The 15,207-nt window shown below is 35.2% G+C and overlaps 1 protein-coding gene across 1 annotated transcript in view; it reads left to right on the top strand.

Annotated features, from left to right (window-relative positions):
- LOC136037658 (UDP-sugar transporter UST74c-like) overlaps positions 1-13,085 on the top strand; it is a 50,084-nt gene extending 36,999 nt beyond the window's left edge. The window contains exons 5-7 of the mRNA XM_065720387.1: positions 6,177-6,245; positions 7,568-7,763; positions 12,837-13,085. Coding sequence (XP_065576459.1) covers positions 6,177-6,245; positions 7,568-7,763; positions 12,837-13,070 — 499 coding nt within the window. The 3' untranslated portion in view covers positions 13,071-13,085. The remainder of the gene's footprint in view (positions 1-6,176; positions 6,246-7,567; positions 7,764-12,836) is intronic.
- The last annotated feature ends 2,122 nt before the right edge of the window (positions 13,086-15,207 follow it).

The following is a 15,207-nucleotide window of genomic DNA, read 5'->3' as shown; positions in this document are numbered from 1 at the left end:
AGCTATGCTTTAGTCACCGAGGTCACGTCGAAATAAAATTTCGTGGTTTTTTCTATTTTTAGAATTTTTTTTCTTGTTTTTTAAAAGTTTCAAAAACTAAAGTGGTATCAGTTTTTTTCAGAATTCCTTCTAAACAAGAGTTCTAATAACTTCTAATAATTTAATAAGTTCTAATAATTTTAATAATAATATTTAATAATAATAATTTAATAATAATTATTATTTAATAATTTAATAATAATTAATTATTATTAATTAATAATTATAATTATTATAATAATTAATAATTAATTATTATAATAATAATAATAATAAATAATAATTTAATAATTATTTAATAATTTAATAATAATTTAATAATAATAATAATAATAATTTTAATAAGGTCTTTAATTCCTTTTCAGCTTTATTGCCATGACCAAACCTCAGACAAAATAAGGACGAAACGTCAATCTTGACTTTTCCCAAACATTCTTTTAATCTAAAATGATCGTCAATTAGACCTTAAACTGCCCGAAATTGAATTAATCTGACAAAACAGATTATTTAAAATTTAAATGCACCATATGTGGTGCAAGGAGTCTCAAGGAAATCTGATAAGTATATCTTGCTCTATGTCTAGATTTTCTGGTCTTGCAACCTACACTCAACTTCCTTGACTCCCCTATACCTATTTTGTGATTCCCTGAGGTCTCTTCCCCTCATTACAATACTGGGAAAAAAAAGTTCATGTCCACTTTACCATTGTTTTTCCTTCAATGGCATCACAACGAAAATCAAAGGTAAAGATATAGACTACTGCATTGTACTTTACATTTCCTAGTGGTGGTGCTGATCTCCGTATCATGGCCCTTCAGCCAGGAAGTGCGACAGGGGCTGGGGGCCAGCCATCCTTTGCTTTTGCACATCCTTCCTGTTTAACTTCCCCAGATTTCTCCAGGTACACATTTACAGCCGAGTCAACTCTGACTAAGCATGTGGAATCACTGACCCCAAACCAAACAACCAGTAACATAGGGTACGAAACCCTGTACTCATGAACAAAGGATTCCAAGTCTAGCGTGCTAACCACTCTTCTAGAATGGCTTGACTTCTAGAATGGCTCTTCTAGAATGAATTGTATTATACCACCTTTTTTGCATTTCTGAGCTCCAATTAAAAGAAGTAAGAATCACCAATATCTCGATCGATCTCTCTAAAAAATTGTTTAAGACAAGTACAATTTACGTTTCTTCCACCTACGAAAACTGGCAGTCACATTTTATGAACTGACCTTGTAAAATTTAATAAAAGTTAAAGAGTTATTAAAAAAGATAATATATTTAATCAAGTAAATACCGAAATTCAAAATTAAGACTTGGAGAAATTACCCAAGGTAAATAGCAGGATGTAATCCATAAAAAAAATTCTACTGTATTATAATAAATTGTGTACTCTACAGAAAATATAAAATATCTGAGTTCAGACCTTCAAGCTTTACAGTCAGCCTGAGTATTATATCCACAGTAGTGATAATAAAAACGACAGCGGTGAAAGCAAGAAAAAAAAACATTACAAACAAGCAGACACCACTGCGAGATTTCAAACATAGTACTTTCAACAAAATATAATTACCAACCGACGCAGGGACCTTAGTAGTCAAGAAGCGTCGTTAATTCTTAAATAAATAAATAATATAATTAATAAACTTATGTTCATCATCTAACAGCTCTAAATAACTTATCAGTTGAAGAGTTCTAAGAATTAATTCAGTCAAGCTAACTTTCATTTTCAAAAGTTAAACTTTCACTTATGAATCTTTCAGTTATTGAGTAATGACTTCTGCGTACAATTTTGTATACATGGAGCTTAAACGAGTAAACCCTTGTAAATGCTACACCCAGTGTTGTAGCAGAGGAATCTCGAGAAACGACACGTCTGGGATTGTAATGTCCTGCTTAAGGGGATTGAAGCGACAACGACTATTTCTTATATTGGTGCCTAGAACTGGCACTGATTTGATTGATACCGGTTGATGAAGTCAGTTAAGAGAGTCGGGTCAAGCGACAGCGACAATTTTTTATATTGTCACCTAGAACTGCTACTGATTTGTTTGATACTGATTGATAAAGTCAGTGAAGAGAGTTTGGTCAAGCGACTATTTTTATTTTGTCGCCTAGAACTGCCACTGATTTGATTGATACTGGTTGATGAAGTCCGTGAAGAGAGTCGGGTCAAGCGACAGTGACAATTTTTTATATTGTTGCCTAGAACTGCCACTGATTTGATTGATACTGGCTGATGAAGCCCGTGAAGAGAGTCGGGTCAAGCGACAGCGACTATTTTTTATATTGTTGCCTAGAACTGCTACTGATTTGATTGATACTGGTTGATGAAGCCCGTGAAGAGAGTCGGGTCAAGCAACAGCGACTATTTTTTATATTGTTGCCTAGAACTGCCACTGATTTGATTGATACTGGCTGATGAAGCCGTGAAGAGAGTCGGGTCAAGCAACAGCGACTATTTTTTATATTGTTGCCTAGAACTGCCACTGATTTGATTGATACTGGCTGATGAAGCCCGTGAAGAGAGTCGGGTCAAGCAACAGAGACTATTTTTTATATTGTTGCCTAGAACTGCTACTGATTTGATTGATACTGGTTGATGAAGCCCGTGAAGAGAGTCGGGTCAAGCAACAGCGACTATTTTTTATATTGTTGCCTAGAACTGCCACTGATTTGATTGATACTGGCTGATGAAGCCCGTGAAGAGAGTCGGGTCAAGCAACAGCGACTATTTTTTATATTGTTGCCTAGAACTGCCACTGATTTGATTGATACTGGTTGATGAAGCCCGTGAAGAGAGTCGGGTCAAGCAACAGCGACTATTTTTTATATTGTTGCCTAGAACTGCCACTGATTTGATTGATACTGGCTGATGAAGCCCGTGAAGAGAGTCGGGTCAAGCAACAGCGACTATTTTTTACACTGTTGCTGTCAACCAAGAGTCTCCCCACATTTTCACACTTTTGAGATAATTACTAAAACCTAAGGTTTCCTAAGCTCTTCGTAAAGGGAGGATCAGCAAGGCAATATATGTTAAATCTCACTTTCTCACTCAATCTATCCAATCTGTTGCTTGATCCTATTTGGTCCTCCACTCTATTGATTAGCCCAACTCTTCAATGTTAATGCAACAGTAGATATTACCATTTATTTAAAGAAAACACTGACTTGCACACAAGTCAAAGACCGATGGGCTGTTATTGTAACTTCCAGGAAGTCAAAACTCTGAAAACGAGCAGTGTGAGCATAGCCATACATGCGGAGGAGGAGGTCATCAGATGTCAGGGCCTAGGGGCCTGTGCTTAGAATGGAATTAAAAAAAATATCCGAAAAAATTCAAGATGTGACAATTTTCATTGAATATACGTTCATGTTAGGGTTATACTTTTTCTGCCATTCATCTATCTCGTAAGCAGTAATTAATTGGAGGACCAGCAGGGCAATAGATGCTAAATCTCACTTTGTTCCTCCATCTTTACATTGCCCTGATGATCTATCACTCTTTTGTGAACCGCTTTGCAAAAAAACCACTACTACTAAAAACTTATTTCAGCACAGAGTCGTCAGAGGCTAATATGGCTAAGCACATTCCTGTGCTTAGAATGGAATTAAAAAAAAATCCGAAAAAAATTCAAGATGTGACAATTTTCATTGAATATGCGTTCATGTTAGGGTTATACTTTTTCTGCCATTCATCTATCTCGTAAGCAGTAATTAATTGGAGGACCAGCAGGGCAATAGATGCTAAATCTCACTTTGTTCCTCCATCTTTACATTGCCCTGATGATCTATCACTCTTTTGTGAACCGCTTTGCAAAAAACCACTACTACTAAAAACTTATTTCAGCACAGAGTCGTCAGAGGCTAATATGGCTAAGCACATTCCTGTGCTTAGAATGGAATTAAAAAAAAAAATCCGAAAAAATTCAAGATGTGACAATTTTCATTGAATATGCATTCATGTTAGGGTTATACTTTTTCTGCCATTCATCTGTCTCCTAAGCAGTAATTAAAGGGAGGACCAGCAGGGCAATAGATGCTAAATCTCACTTTGTTCCTCCATCTTTACATTGCCCTGATGATCTATCCCTCTTTTGTGAACCGCTTTGCGAACTACTACTACTACTAAAAACTTATTTCAGCACAGAGTCGTCAGAGGCTAATATGGCTAAGCACATTCCTCCTCCACCAAAAGCCTAATTGTTAATTCCCTCTCCTGAAGTTCCAGTTCCATTTAAATCCTTTCTTATGATCCCATCCCATTAGAGGACAACATGCTTTTCGTTTGGCCTCAGATAGATAGTTAAAAGGACGATGTTTAACTATGAATAATCCATCAATCAGAAATAAGTTTACGTTCGTACAGTGCTTTTACACGCCATGCTTGTACAAGTACCAAGAACGGTTATGATGAAATCTGATTGTTAGATTCGGTTAAGGGAATATTTACACAGCCATAAATATCGAAAAATTTGAGAATATCGGAAATTGAATTGCTGATGAAAAAGATTCCAAATGGGTATTTGCAATTATCCTAGCAATGCGAAAATGCTAGATACGACTTTTAAGCTGTCCAAATACTCTACCAACGCTGATCTTTTTTGAAATTTTGGCCCATTGGAAGTTCCTTTGAAAGCCCACTGGTCTTTGACTTGCGCGCGAGCACATCTGAACCCTTACAGCTCCTTAAAAATACTCTAATTCAATAGTCAAATCTGATATCTTCATTTGATTCTTTTGTCTTTAAGTAAATAGTAATAGGTATTATTGCATTCACAATGAAGGTTTAAGGTAATATATATATATATATATATATATATATATATATATATATATATATATATATATATATATATATATATATATATATATATATTCTGTCTTATATTTGGTAGTTTCTATTTTGTCATTTTAACAAATTAATCTTGCCATTCACTGTACTAAATTACTTTTATCTCTAGAAATAAATGTCATCTCTCCTCGCAGCCTCTATAGTCATTTTGAAAAGATGGCGCTAGGCTCGCTTGAATTGCATTGAGCTAAATCATTAGCTTTTAGCGAGAGCTGAACTGAAAACTAAAATAAAAAATGAATATTCTATGGAAATAAAGCACAACGTTATAGAAATATGCACTTTAGGAGTCGAGCCAAAAAAGGTTAAGCTCCAGGAGGCAAGCAGACGTTAATAAAATTAACTACTACAGAGCTATAGAAAAATGCAGTTTTTTGTAAAAAAATGATTTTTTTTTGTTAAAATATTTTTGTCAATTATTAAAACTTTTTAAATACATCGATTTTTTTTTCCAATAAGCTATTAAACAGCTCTCTATGATTTTCCAGTGCCGAGCAAGCTGAGGAGAAAAAAAAAACGAAAAAAAGATGCCGTCTATGAAGAATATCGCAGTTCCAGCTAATTTTCTTGTTTTTCAAGCCGACATATTTTCTTTGCTGTTCAAGCCAAGATATTGTAAGTTTCCTATATAGGAGTTTCGGACAAAGCGGTTGTAATAGTGTAACTCGTTTTTTAATCTGACTCTATTTTAAGGAATTGTGGGTTTTTTTTTTTTTTTTTTTTATGGAACATGATCGTCTCTTACTAGGGTGCTAGCTACTGTTGCAATCCGGATCAGCACCTCTTGCTGTCAAGTTTGAACAAGTACCCCCCCCCTTCTTTTTATTCACCATCTTCTGTAAGTGCAATGTTGCAATTTCTTATGAATTTTTACACTTCTACGTAATATCAAGAACAAGTATCTCTTTGATTAAAGTAAGATTGATGTGAAAGTTCTGTGCCTATCTTCAGTGATGGAAACTTAATAATGGACGCAATCGCAGAGGAATCAATTACTTATAGTATGTCGGTCAATCACACAGGTCTTATAGTATGTCGGTTATAGTTCTTATATAGTTACATATAGTTCTTATTATAGTTCTTATATAGTTACAGGTCTTATAGTTATAGACCTGATAGTATAGGTCTTACTTATAGTATGTCGGTATATTATAGCATGTCGGTCAATCACACAGTTTGAGTTTTCTCACTGAGCAATCCAAATTATAGTTTAGCCAATATTGTAAGACTTCGTGCCCATGTTCTGTTGATTTGTAATTTCTTTTGCTTTGCTTTTCTAGGCAGATAGCTAGTTGTACTATACAGATGTCGGTGTTTGCAATGGTTTTTGGTGCTGTTATTGCTGCAAGGTAATCTACTTACTCTCTCTCTCTCTCTCTCTCTCTCTCTCTCTCTCTCTCTCTCTCTCTCTCTCTCTCTCTCTCTCTCTCTCCCTCTCTCTCTCCTCTTTTTATTTAGGTCCTTACATTAAAATGCCGAGAATGGGAAGGCACAGTGAAAGTGAAATCTGAGTGTTTGAATTCGTTGGATGGAAGCTTACATAACCCTGTAAATTTTAAAAAGAAGTGAATGGGAATTTAATATTATTGAAAAAGATAAAAAACTAATGTTTTTTGGTAATAGGGGGATCCCAAACTAAAAAGAAGAAGAAATGCGTTTTAAAAATTAGCAATATAAACAGCTAAAAAGATCAGGATAAGGTACCAAAGCTAAAAAAAGCTATAGATTTCCTTTGAAGGTTAGATTGTCTTCTTAAAAATCAGCAAAATGTCAGCATTTGAATTTATACCCGCCAAAAGTGGCGTTAAATATGACGAATTAGTGTTACTTCCTTGTTTTTACGGTTCAACGTGGTAACGGTTCAGCCTGAGGTGGTGAGCAATCTACTACCTGATAGTTTTGGCTCATTCATCTTTCAATTTCCATACATTTTGATTTAAAATAAATTTTATGTCTTACCAAATAGCCTGTCGGACGGTAGGGATAAAAAAAACCTTAACTTATGTCCCATTCGTTCTCCCCGGTTCTTATGAAATGAAATAATGAATTTCACGGAAAAATATACCCTTAATAAAGAAAGAATACCCTTAATTATGAAATTAAATAACGAATTTCACGGACAAATCACCCTTAATTAAGAAATGATATAATAATTTTCACGGACAAATATAACCTTAAGAAAGAAAGAATGTACTCTTAATTAAGGAATGAAATAACGAATCATGGATTTTCATGAAAAATCTGTTACGTTTTAATGGATCCAACTGACTCCATGCAATCTCACTAGTAGAATATAGTCGCTCACCATTAGATAAAAAAGAAAAGAAAAAGGAACGCGTGTTCCCTTGCCAGCATAAAAAAAAAAACCCAACTGACTGATATTTTCACAAAAGTCTGTGCTCTTCAGGAAAACTGCTACCTGTTTTGTAGCATGTACAGCATCACTTCTTAGAAAAAAAAGAACACTTCATCAGTTCTTTTAGAGTAGCTATTGGCTGGCTGGCAGTTGCCGACACTACTAATTATAATATAAAGTAGATTTATAAATTCGTAGATACAAATTCGTAGTAAATAAGTAGATAATAAGTTCAGTAACGCCTGAGACTATAATATTTTTTCCTGTCTGAATGGACCTGTATTGTTTTCATATAGATCTTTTTTTTTTCTCTAGCAACGATCTGTCATTCAACGTTTCCGGCTACTCACTTCTTCTATTTAACGACTTATTTACTGCGCTCAACAGCGTTGTCATGAAGAAAAAGTTGGATGCCAAGGAACTGGGGAAGTGGGGACTTCTGTTTTATAACTCACTTTTCATGCTTCCCATTGCCTGTGCACTGGCCTTCATAACTGGAGACATTGAAAAGGTAAGTTTGTTTTGCTTTGCCTATCTTCTGCTCATATTGTGTTTCTTGAAGTACAAGGTGAGTGAAATGAAATCTGCTTGTTTGCAGTATTTAAGTGGAAACCTACACAATCATATACATTTTAAAGCCTATAGGCTATATTAAATCATTAACCATATAAAAAACCATCTACGGCATCAACCATTAAACCATAAACCATTGACCAAATACTTTAAACTACCAATGACAGGGAAAAACATTGAAGATGAAACTTGGTTGAATGAATTGGTTAAGTGGGACATTACACAACCATATACATCTTAAACCCTACATGTTAAAACTTTAACTATAAAGTAACCCATTAACCATCGACCGTAAGCATTAAACCACTAACTATATACATTAAAATACCAATGACAGGAAAATACAGTGAAAATAAAATCTGGTTGTTCGAAGTGATTGATGACAAATTTAAATATTTACATATATTAAAAGCTCAGGAAAATTTTGTATTCAATCTCTGGGAAAAAAGACTCCTTGTTTAGGTATCCAGTTTTTGGTAAATTTACGGTTGTAAAAAAAAAAAAAAAAAAAAAAAAAAAAAAAAATCTTGACTATGAAACATCAAAAAAACTAAAAATATATGACACCGACAAGGTGGTATCCAGTGGGGGGGGGGGGGGGCTTCTGAGTTTGAACCCCTCCCCCAAATTTTTTACGACTTTCAAAACTTAGCAAAAATGCATATAAAAATTTTTTACGCGTTTTGTAATTTTTTACACATTTTGTAATTTTTTCTTTAAACGCCCTCCCCTGAAGGAAAATCCCAGATATGCCCTTGGGCCTCAAACAGCTTTATAAAATGCACCTTTCCTTTGAAGGTTAGGTCGTCTTTAGAAATCAACAGATTGTTAATATTTGAGTTTTTACAGGCGACACGCCGTGTCAAATTTAACTAAACTTTTTCATACTTACTTATTTTCTTACTTATTTTCTTACTTATTTTTTGCTTGCTTATTTTCATTACTTTACTTATGTTTTGCTTACTTATTTTCATGGTTCACGGTGCCAAATCTGACGAAAATGTGATACTACCCTAAAAACCTTGCGATTTCGAAACAATCCAAGCGAAAATTGTCGTTTTCAGGTATGTATTGACCTAAGATAGGTCCAGGAGGGAGGGGTTAAAATGTTTTTATTTTGTCGTCGGTGGTACCTTCAAATTTGAGGGGGGGGGGGTATAATCATAAAAACAGTAAAAATACAGAAAGTGAAACGGGTGATATTCTATTAGACTCGTTTTTATGATCTCTACTTCCTCTGACGCATAAATTTTGATGTTTGAAACTGAAACGGATCAATTGGACATCGATTAGTGTTAAAAAAAAGACAAAATTGATGCCGATGTGCGCAATTGCGGTTCTTGCCTTCCAATGTTTTATCTCTGTGGGTGACTTTAAAATCTTTTTTTTTGAGGTATTTGGTTACACTTACGAACAGTCCGATGTGTTTTGAATATTTTATAATTATAAAGTAAACGCAGCTTATATGTTTATTATTTAAAATTTGTCAATTTTAAATAAGAATATAATTATAAATTTGTGTAATACTTATTTAATTATTTGAAATTATCTTAATTATTTTTTTGTCACCATACACTGTAGAATAAATCATAATTTATTTTGTAATTAGTTTGTTTTATTCAGTTTAACATTCCAAGTTCCAATTTTCATATTCTTTCAGTCGTTTAAATTATTTTGGCCTCAGGAAAAGCAATTATCCCGGATACCAGCGCAGGACAGGGATCAGCATACCTTCTCAAGTCTACACCGAAGAGCTTAAGCCGACTTAGAACCGGACAGCAAGAAGTCCATGGGACCTTCAGTATGAGTGGAGGCTTTGTGCAATCCTGGGCCAATCTTGGTCCTATTATCTATTACCTGGGCCTATTACCTCCAACTCATTATATATTCATGCCTACAAATATTATCTTACTATGAGGGGGGGGGGCAACCCATGTAGATAAATTAGCTAGACATCAGCCCGAAAATGCCCATCAAAACATACCAAGCCCAAAAGAATCATCCATTAATCAGAATCCCTTGCGAACGCTGTGTCGTTTACTAGGCTTCAATTTCCTCGAGGGGTGCCTCTCCTAAAGTGAGAATAGAGTTGACCGCAAGGTTTCCAGTCTTGCAGGTACCCCAAAAGGGTCAAGGCGGCCCTCTGTAAAGGCTGTTGTCTATAGATCTGGATCTTATGCCTCATTACAGTTGTCGTAATGGCCTCCCACGATGCTGTTCTGCGTCACCATGCAATTTAACCAATTATTGTGAGAAGGTTTGTAACTCATGGAACGTGTGGACACGCCGCTGGGCCCTGTTGAGTGTACATTTCACTGGCCTTCTTCCTCCTCCACCTGTGTTTATTGCCCCGGGCGAGGGTGCCCCAGTTTCTATTATGAACCCTGGGACAATGTCCCCATTGGTCCGTGCCTCCTACGGAGGTACCCTACACATCTGTGGGGCCCTGGGGGAGACACCTAGGATATTCCTTGGGAAGGGAAACTTCCCCATGTAAGATATACCTTACTATGACAAATCTGTTTACAAGTTTTCATTTTTCTTGTTTTGACAAGGAATGTTTGAGAGGATAGGTAGATGGGAGGCAAAAGAGGATATGTGTGGCTCCTTAAAGTTGGATGTAGAAAATAACGCTAGAAACATGTTCAGAAGAAAAATAGCTTTCAAATGATGAGCTATCTGATAAGTTTTGAAAAAAATGAAAAACTTTATTTGGGCTACCTCAAGACTACCTTCATAACAGTAAAAAATACAATAAATTGAATATAGTCATGCGACACCTCATTTGAAAGCTGCTCACCCGAAGATATTAATTACCAAAGTCTTATCCAATAGTTTTTGGACCAATTTTGAATTTGCCACGTTTTTCTTTGGGAGGTACTTACATTCAGAGGTAGGAGGGTTTATGGAGCTGGGACATTCCCTGGGAAGGGAACTTCTCCATTTACGATATATCTTACCATTAACATACCAAAGACAAAAACATTGCAGCAAGCATTTCTCAGCTTTTGTTATGTAATATATCATAGAATTTGCGTCCCTTCTATCGGTGAGCTTGTCAATCAAAGCGGGTGACATGATCTGGAGGTCTCAAAGTGGCCAATTTGCACAAATGATAAATTCTTTCAGCTGATGTTTAGCAAAGTTCCTAGCTAGGTATACAAAAACATTCTTGGGAGTGCCTTTTCCTCATCGTGAATTCTGCTGCGTTTAATCGTAAAAAAGAGTTCATTCTCCGATGATGTACCTTTCACTAGAACTGAATATCTTTATCGACAGCAAAAACGTAAGAAGTTAAAGGATCTTTCTAAGATGTCTAGGAAAGTAGGCGTGTCGGCTTTTAATCTTCTGTCATAAATCCGGATTTCTCAATTCTAAATAGCTTGGTCACACAAACTGAAACTGTTTATAAGGGTGATCCTTTAAGGTTCGGTGATCCTTAAGTAAGTAAGTTCGATGATCCTTCGGTGATCCTTGGTGATCCTTAAGGATACCCGAGTTTCGGTGATCCTTTAAGGTAATGCTTTCATCGACAGCCACAATGGATCTAAAAAGAAAGGTGGCAATCAATGGTTGTAGTAGAAAAGTAGATACAAATAAACGGTTTTTCCGGCTTAAACACCTGCGAGGATGAAAATGCGCAAGGACCAAACCAAGATATAGGTCTTCTCTATTCTGTTAGGAGTTAATACGTATGTATACAAGGGTGGAAAAAACTAGTGGTGTTAAGGGTATGCCCCCTGAAGGTCGGAAATTGTGCTGATTACGGTTTGGGAGAGGCGAAAATGCCGATGAGGAGCCAAGTTTTTATCGTTGCCAGCTCCCTCAAATATTCATTGTTCATCCGCCCGTGTCTATACATGTTAAATATTTTTATTACTTATTATTATATTAAGTGCCTTGCATGAAAAATATTGCTTCAGCTATGAACTGCGTGCCCTTATTCTGCCTTAGCAAAAGAAATGACAAAAAAAATCGTTATTTCAAAATATGATAAATGAAAACTTTTTGGGGCTATATTGTGTTGGTGCAGTTTTAGTTTGGACATAACTATTTCACCATTTTCATCGGAATAGTCATGAAACTGATGAAGAGCGATTTGACACCAGATATACTATTATTATTTTTGTTTCTATTCGCATCGGATGGTAGGGCTGGCTGTAGAAACTTGGAAGAGAGTTCATTCGATTGGATATTGGAAGTTTTTATGGTTTTTTAAAGGGCCAACAGTGATTGGAGGACAACAAGCCCCTCCCCCATACCCTTTTTGTACTACGGCAATATGGGATAACATTCCCGGTCCCAGTGCCTCGGACAGTCGTCTTGAAATAGCCACTTTGTCCAAAACACTCGGAAGGTCTAATACGATAAGTATAATAATTAAATTATTTTAGTAATAATTAAAATAGCCATAAATAATTAAATAAATAAAATAATTAATTTACATGATTGTTGCTGTTGTGCAAAAAAAAAACCAAAGAAATTGTTTACTTGCCCAATAAAATTTGAAGTTTCTAAGCTTAAATTATTTGCGAAAGCACCTGAAATTGCTTAATTTTGGAACTGAATCGCCCTGATAAGCGAACAATACTCCAAGAGTTCAATTTGAACATTTTTGGAGGCATTTTTTTGGGGGGGGAGGGGGGTCAATAATAAAAAGACAACAAGTCTATTTGACAATTTTAATAAGAAGTATCCCTAAATTCAAGAAATTTACGATTTCAGGAGGTTTGGTCCTCGATTCCGCCTCCTCCGTCCATTCCTGCTTGTCCGAAGCTGAAGTTACATTACGAAACAAACTTGCTTTTTAGATTTCAGTTACTAGTTGTAATTCATTACTTTTTCAGGCAGTTGCCTATGAAGAATCGAGAGACTCCTCATTCAATTCCGCTTATTATCTTCTCCAGAATGTATTCATATTATATATTATTTTTTACTAATTGGCGCGTTTATGGAAAGTTCAGAAGATCGGGTTGAATAATTTTACACCAACTAAATAATTTTTTTTCAGGCAGTTGCCTATGATGGATGGAGAGACATTGCGTTTCTTATTCAGTTCAGCTTATCCTGCTTAATGGGTTTTCTACTGCAGTACTCAACTGTACTATGCACACAGCTCAATTCAGCCCTAACGACGACAGTGATTGGCTGTTTGAAAAATATTGCTGTTACATATTTGGGCATGTTTATTGGTGGAGACTATATATTTAATTTGGCTAATTTTGTTGGCCTAAATATCAGGTAAGATTGATAGGACAAATTACAACTTTTCATCCTGCCACAAAATTAACCTAAAACTTGAAAGGAAGAAGATAAAATTTTCTATTCGTATTTAGTGGAATAGAAATTTCAAAGAGAAAATATAACAAAATCTCTTCTTAAAATGTAGATGGCGATCTTGAGAATTGACTCAAATTTAAGTCGCATAGTAAGATATGGGAAAATTATTTCTAAATTAAAGATTAATTGAAGGTATCTTTCCCGGGAAACCTAAAGAAATAATTTTTGGAATTGGCTAAGAATTATAAAATCGAGCTAAAAGTAAAATCAGCCAACATTAATGTCAATTAGGACAATCCTGAAGGAAGTAGTAAAATCAAAAATGTCAAGTATTTACTGCTCAAAGTTCAAAGATTTTTTACATCGTCAAGTTTTTGAATTTGGTTGTTTGTAAGTAAATAAATAAAATTATCAGTTTAGGAAAGTAAAAGAGTTAGTACCAATGAAAGGAGAGTTAGTGCGATCAGGGGCGTAGGCATGGAGAGTCTTGTCGGCTTCCCTGACATCCTCAGTTCTCCTAAGCTTCTGTACTGTTCTTCAGTTACCAAACTGAATTATATTACTTCTTCAAAAATCAGTTGAATCAAATTCAATTATCAAACTGTATTCAGTAATCAAATTCACTGATCAATTATCAAACTGATCAATTCTGTACCTCTTGTTTAAGTTATCAAGTAAAAGAAAAAATCAAAAGGGTGGAATAGAAAAGAGGCTAATTTCTGAAAGAAGATGGTAAATTTTCTCCTGGTGAAAATGCCCACGTGATGTCGCTTGGTGAATTCTGATTGGTTGGTCTAAATGTGAAAACAGAATATCTGAATTACTCATAGAAATTCTCACTTTGATGTGGTTCTTCATTTGGCTTGAAGAATCATTCATTTAGTTCTTCATTTCAATTCTCCCTTTTGCTGCTGAAATTCAGTGTGGTCTTAGAAAAAGATTTTGTGATATCCACTTTAATCAAAAGCTTCACAAAACTTCGAAATTTCTCCAGGATCTTTCTGGTGCCAGGGAGATGAGGAAGCAAGAGGAATGAGGCTTCCCTGAGGTTATGAGGTTAAAAGGGATGAGGTTATGACGCGTGTGTTGTAACCCTAAAATCGTTAGCAGCAAAGAAGGATGCGGATTGTGTGATACTACGTGAAAAGCTAACTGGAAAAAACTGTAATGGTGTTTTTTTCGTTTCAATTATATGTACGAGTTGCATTGACTAATGGCTCTGGCTATGCCTGGTTAATTTTTTTTTTGAAACGTTAAAAATCCGGCAAATTATCTGCACAATATGAGAAACTGCATGAAAAATATTTAAAAGAAGAACATAAGCTGAATTGCCCAATATTGAGCTGAGAATATGAATATTTTATTATTTTTTTTTAACTTTGCCTTTGTTGAAAAATATACCAATGATGTAGTTTTATGAATATAATAAATACGTAGCTTTTATTTAATTTAAACATGGTTTTGCTTGAAAACATATAATAATAGATAAAACTTGTAGCTTAGATAGTGAAAAAACATATTTACTAACAAAAGCCCCAATATTTCAGCCGTCTGTTCTGAAGTTTTTATCTGCAAAAAAAGGAAATAAACTGAACTAGACAGCTAATTAAAAAAAAGATAAAGAAGAAGGCATTGGACTTTAGTGGACAGGTTGGGGCAGTGGGGGATTGGAGGCCAGATATCCTACTCTTTCACACATCCTTCCTGTTGAACTTCCCCGATTTTTAAGGTACGCCCCTGTTCCGAACCAAATAACCAGTGACACCAGGACACGAACCCCTGTCCTCATAGACAGAGGATTTCAAGTCGAGAGTGCTAACCACTCGGCTAAGACGGCTCGAAGTTAATGCATGCAAGAAAATAAGAGCAAGATATGAAAAATGCTATACAACAGAAAGAAAAAAAAAACGAAGAAATTTCATCTGATAAACTAATTGTCGTTTAGTATAAGTTTAAAGCAAGCTGTGATTTCTCTGGATTGGTGTCGTGTTTTTGTCTGTATTGGATTTCTTAGAACTTATACTAACAGCAACTATGGCTTATTAGGTGTGAATTTCTATTCTTTTTTTCTTGTAGTGTAATCGTTTTTCAGGTCTAATTTT

Source organism: Artemia franciscana, chromosome 17 (genome assembly GCF_032884065.1).
Source record: "Artemia franciscana chromosome 17, ASM3288406v1, whole genome shotgun sequence".
In the NCBI taxonomy this organism is placed as follows: Eukaryota; Metazoa; Arthropoda; class Branchiopoda; order Anostraca; family Artemiidae; genus Artemia; species Artemia franciscana.
Note: the sequence above shows the minus strand (reverse complement) of the source record. Positions and strands in the feature narration are given on the sequence as shown.